The 5,080-nt window shown below is 39.5% G+C and overlaps 1 protein-coding gene across 1 annotated transcript; it reads left to right on the top strand.

Annotated features, from left to right (window-relative positions):
- Nucleotides 1-1,395: 1,395 nt before the first annotated feature.
- Nucleotides 1,396-4,493, top strand: LOC114829721 (trace amine-associated receptor 6-like). The gene is made up of 3 exons (XM_034288875.1): nucleotides 1,396-2,042; nucleotides 2,269-2,359; nucleotides 4,365-4,493. Exons 1-3 carry the CDS (start codon nucleotides 1,444-1,446, stop codon nucleotides 4,491-4,493), a joined length of 819 nt encoding a protein of 272 aa, XP_034144766.1. The 5' UTR covers nucleotides 1,396-1,443.
- Nucleotides 4,494-5,080: the final 587 nt, after the last annotated feature.

Below are 5,080 nucleotides of genomic sequence, written 5' to 3'. Positions count from 1 at the left end.
GTTTCGGGTCGTTGTCATGCTGGAAGACCCAGCCACGACCCATCTTCAATGCTCTTACTGAGGGAAGGATGTTGTTGGCCAAGATCTCACGATAAACTGCCCCATCCATCCTCCCCTTTAATACGGTGCAGTTGTCCTGTCCCCTTTGCAGAAAAGCATCCCCAAAGAAGGATGTTTCCACCTCCCTGCTTCCAGTTGGGATGGTATTCTTGGGGTTGTACTCATCCTCCTTCTTCCTCCAAACACGGCGAGTGGAGTTTAGAGCAAAAAGCTCTATTTTTGTCTCATCAGACCACATAACCTTCTCCCATTCCTCCTCTGGATCATCCAGATGGTCATTGGCAAACTTCAGATGGGCCTGGACATGCGCTGGCTTGAGCAGGGGGACCTTGCGTGCGCTGCAGGATTTTAATCCATCACAGTGTAGTGTTTTACTAATGTTTTTCTTTGAGACTGTGGTCCCAGCTCTCTTCAGGTCATTGACCAGGTCCTGCTGTGTAGTTCTGGGCTGATCCCTCACCTTCCTCATGATCATTGATGCCCCACGAGGGGAGATCTTGCATGGAGCCCCAGACCGAGGGAGATTGACCGTCATCTTGAACTTCTTCCATTTTCAAAAAATTGCACCGACAGTTGTTGTCTTCTCACCAAGCTGATTGCCTATTGTCCTGTAGCCCATCCCAGCCTTGTGCAGGTCTACAATTTTATCCTTGATGTCCTTACACAGCTCTCTGGTCTTGGCCATTGTGGAGAGGTTGGAGTCTGTTTGATTGAGTGTGTGGACAGGTGTCTTTTATGCAGGTTACAAATTCAAACAGGTGCAGTTAATGCAGGTAATGAGTAGAGAACAGGGGGGCTTCTTAAAGAAAAACTAACAGGTCTGTGAGAGCTGGAATTCTTACTGGTTGGTAGTTGATCAAATACTTATGTCATGCAATAAAATGTGAATTAATTATTTAAAAATCATACAATGTGATTTTATGGATTTTTGATCCTCTACATGCTTTGTAAGTGGGAAAACCTGCAAGATCGCCAGTGTATCAAACACTTGTTCTCCCCACTGTATATTCTTCTCCATAACTCTCACTAGGTAGTTGTCGGGTGCCATGTCATAAGCATTTCATCATGCGGCATGATGCTGTGTTGTTCAGTGCATTTGACAGATAAACCTTATAACCATGTGTGTATGTATGCACTGACAGATTCTGAAACAGGACTGTCAGTCAGGCCAGGAATAATAAGAATTAAAAGGGCTGAGCTCAGAGTTTGTCAGAAGGCACAGACTGTTCCCAAATGTGTGTGTGGAGACACATTAAGGAGGGGGACTGCTGTCAGAGAGGCATAAAAAGAGAGGAAGAGCTCAGAGTTTTTCAGAAGGCTGACCTGACAGGGTCACACACAGGACCAAGCAGGAGGACCTCAGCATTTTACCCTTTATTACAAATGGAGGAACACGAAGATGACCAATACTGTTTTCAAGACAGAAATTCTTCTTGCAAAAGGACTTCAATATCAGCATATTTTTCCATAATACTCTACGTATTTTTCACATTGATTTCAGCGGTTACAGTATTTTTGAACCTACTGGTGATCATCTCCATCTCTCACTTCAAACAGCTCCACACTGCAACCAACCTGCTCATCCTCTCTCTGGCTGTGTCAGATCTCCTGGTGGGACTCATTGTGATACCATCAATGACTGTAGCAATAATGGAACCATGCTGGGTTCTTGGGGAATATTTCTGTCCGTTGCTCCTCTACCCCAATTTTTTATGTGCTTCTTCATCTCTGGGTAATTTGGTCTTGATATCTATTGACCGTTATGTCGCTGTGTGTGATCCTTTGATGTACAACTTGACGATAACAACAACAAGGATTATGTGTTGTATCTTCATTACCTGGTTTTGTTGTGTCGTATATGACACTGTTCTCATACATTTCTATGTAAATATACAGGTACCCAGGTGTTTTGATGAGTGTTTTTCACTTGAAGGACATTTCTGGGTTAATGTTATGGACAATGGTTTTCCCTTGTTCCATTATTATAACACTTTATTTTAGAATATTTGTGGTGGCCAGATCACAGGCCAGACAGGTATATCCAAAAAACTCTGTGTCTGGTGTTAAAACTGTAAAGGCAAGTAAGTCTGAGAGAAAAGCAGCAAAAACTCTAGGTATTGTTGTTTTCAACTATCTACTTTTTTGGAATCCATTGATTTGTACGTTTATAATTTTTTCAAGTTACAAATTAGCATCATTTCTCATCAGCTTTCTTCCACTTGTTAATTCCTTTATTAATCCAATAATTTATGCTATATTTTATCCATGGTTTAAATTGTCAACAAAACACATATTTACTGTAAAGAAAAGGCATTTGTAGTTAATTCACATTACTACATTTTCATCCGTAAATTAAAAAAAATTCTGTTATGGTATTGCTGTTGTAATGGCTTCTTCCATTACACAATTCACTGACATTACTTATCACAGTTACGTGTTGTCATCAGAGACACTTGAATTGTTGATGGAAAATGATCTCTCTGGTTTGAATTGGAATGATTTGAAGAAAGTAGAAGGCATTACATTGTTTAGTAAAACAACACGAATTCCTAAATTTTTGGGTAGTTCCATAAAGGTAATGATATATTTGCAAATGTACATATAAATGATGGTATAAATCTTTTCATATTCTGTTAAAGATCCCCTTCAAGTGATTTAATTTTTACAGTGTGGCTGTTATTTTTGGAGGGGTTCTTCCCACTAAATGGCCTTTTCAGTCAGTCTCATGTGTTTTATCAAGACTTTTTTTTTCCACAAATTGCCTAAAGGTTTACCAGCATAAAGCCCAGAGAGCAATCAACAACAACAAACTGATGTACACTGGATAGGAACACCTCTCTAGAAGGTTTGGAACCTAGGAAGAAACTTAGAGAGGAGCCAGACTCTGAGGAGTGGTCAGTCCTCTTCTGCCGGGTGAAGATTATAAGAGCACATGACCTTTCAAGTCCTCATTGTTCATCAGTGTAAAAGGTGTCTTTTGACCAGACAGCTGTGCAAAAGTTCTAATGTGAAAATATGTAATGTGATTGGTTATTGAAGACATTTCAGAATTGGCCTGCCTCTGCAAATGCATTGAGTGCTGTTAACAACCAGCTACATGAAATCAGATTGTGAATGACCCCCCCACCCCCGACCAACGGCCTGTAAATCATATGAAGACAACTAGACCCATTACATCTGAATGTTGACATTTTGTTAGAGAGGTCACACTTTTAAAATGTATGTAGATGTGAACTTAGAAAAAAAATGTAGTAAATTTGAAATGTACAGTAATGCATGTATCAGATAACATGTGGATAGGACATAAAGGTTTATAGTAGAGTTGACAGCAGAATGTTATATTATAAAGTTATGGGTGACCTATAATAATGTGTGGTTATTTGGTATTCACAGTTTCAACATTGTGTATTAACAAATGTGTGAGTATGATATTATTAAGCTACAGTAGGCAACAATCATGAGATCATTCATAATAGTCTTCTAAACCACTGAGTAATAATTAGTTAATTATACACCTTGCATGATAAAGACTACATTTTGGGTTTTTTGGTACGACACATTATGAGCACATACAATTATGTAATATCAATGGAAAAACAGCATTTACTGAGAAGCACATTAGGGCTTTTTTTATTAAATTGGGATGCATGCAATACTGCCATAACAAGGTTTACACCAAAGTTTAGGCAATGTATTTACAGCTCTGGAAAAAAATTAAGAAACCACTATACCTTTTTCTTTCCTTTCCAAAAAAGTTGAAAAGGAAAGTTTTGAGTGAGGAACAGAAACGTTCAATTTGCAGTGGTCTCTTAATTTTATGCCTTCTTTTCCTCATTCAAAATCTTCCTTTTCGACTTTTTTGGAAAGGAAAGAAAAAGGCGCAGTGGTCTCTTAATTTCTTTCCGGAGCTGTATATCATTCATCCAGTTCCCACACATCTCTTATTATGAAATGTGACAACATACCTGTAAGGGTCATAAGGTTCTACTTAGGGAAAGCAGTGCTAGGGTTGTTATACTCTACTATTTATTAATATGACCATGTGAAAAAGTTCTGCCAGGTGTCCCTGAATGGCAATGTTTAGGCAATGTAAATACATTGCCTAAACAGGTGTCTCTGAATGGTGCAGCGATAAAGTCAATACACATTTAGCAGAGATTGAGACAATGTACCCTTTCCTCTCATGTTTAATTAGATTAAATGTAACCGTAAGACTGAAGGACAAGCTAGGTCTGCACGGCAACATCCAGTTGTCATTCATTACATCATGCTTTCACAAATAATCTATCTGACCAATTCTACAGGCAGAGCTCAGCGATGGTCAGAAGGCTGACCTGAAGCGCACCTGGGAACGCAAACGGAGGGCGGGAGGAGGCAGTGTAGTTGGCAGAGGGTCGTGCCTCCATGAGTTACCTTATGTGTGGATTGGCTGATGTAACACACAGTGTGTCTGTATTGGCTGTTTTGCTGTGTAAACTATTACATGCCTGTGGAATGCTGTGCTGTGTTAAAGACAAATAGCCTAGGGGGTTGCTGTGTGAAACTGTCTTCATCTGTACCCTAGGTACCGCCTGTAACCGTAATGGAGGGGTTGTTCACAGGCTTGCAGCCTAATCCACGTGCCGCGAGAGTGATACAAAAGGGGTTTTCCATATGATGTGTTGGCCTACCAGAACCTCATGTTGTGAATGTATACTGTGAATAACCTTTCTTTAATTAAAGTGTGTTAAACTGTGTTTCCTGGGTATCAATCCAAACCAGGTGTCGGTGACAATAACGTTATCGCAAAAGGGCTTTCTATTGATCAGTTAGTCTTTAAAACATGCTAAACTTGTATTAGCAAACACAATGTGCAATAGGAACTGCTAATAATGGGTGTCTGTAAGCCTATGTTTAATATCAGCCATTTCCAGCTACAGTAGTCATTTAGAGCATTAACATCGTCTACCCTGTTTTTCTTATAAATGTTATGTTTATTTAATGGGCTGAAACGTAGCTTTTTAAAAAAAAAACAATGACA

This window comes from Esox lucius, chromosome 20, assembly GCF_011004845.1.
Source record: "Esox lucius isolate fEsoLuc1 chromosome 20, fEsoLuc1.pri, whole genome shotgun sequence".
Classification (NCBI taxonomy): Eukaryota; Metazoa; Chordata; class Actinopteri; order Esociformes; family Esocidae; genus Esox; species Esox lucius.
The sequence above is the reverse complement of the archived record's forward strand: the minus strand, read 5'-3'. Positions and strand labels throughout refer to the sequence as shown.

Bases quoted from the DNA above. Each gene is read 5' to 3' on its own strand.
- LOC114829721 (XM_034288875.1), top strand. From the start codon at position 1,444: ATGGAGGAACACGAAGATGACCAATACTGTTTTCAAGACAGAAATTCT. The intron at 2,043-2,268 runs TTATAACACTTT...ATTTCTCATCAG, and splicing joins GGTTTTCCCTTGTTCCATTA to CTTTCTTCCACTTGTTAATT. The intron at 2,360-4,364 runs GTAAAGAAAAGG...CCAATTCTACAG, and splicing joins CAACAAAACACATATTTACT to GCAGAGCTCAGCGATGGTCA.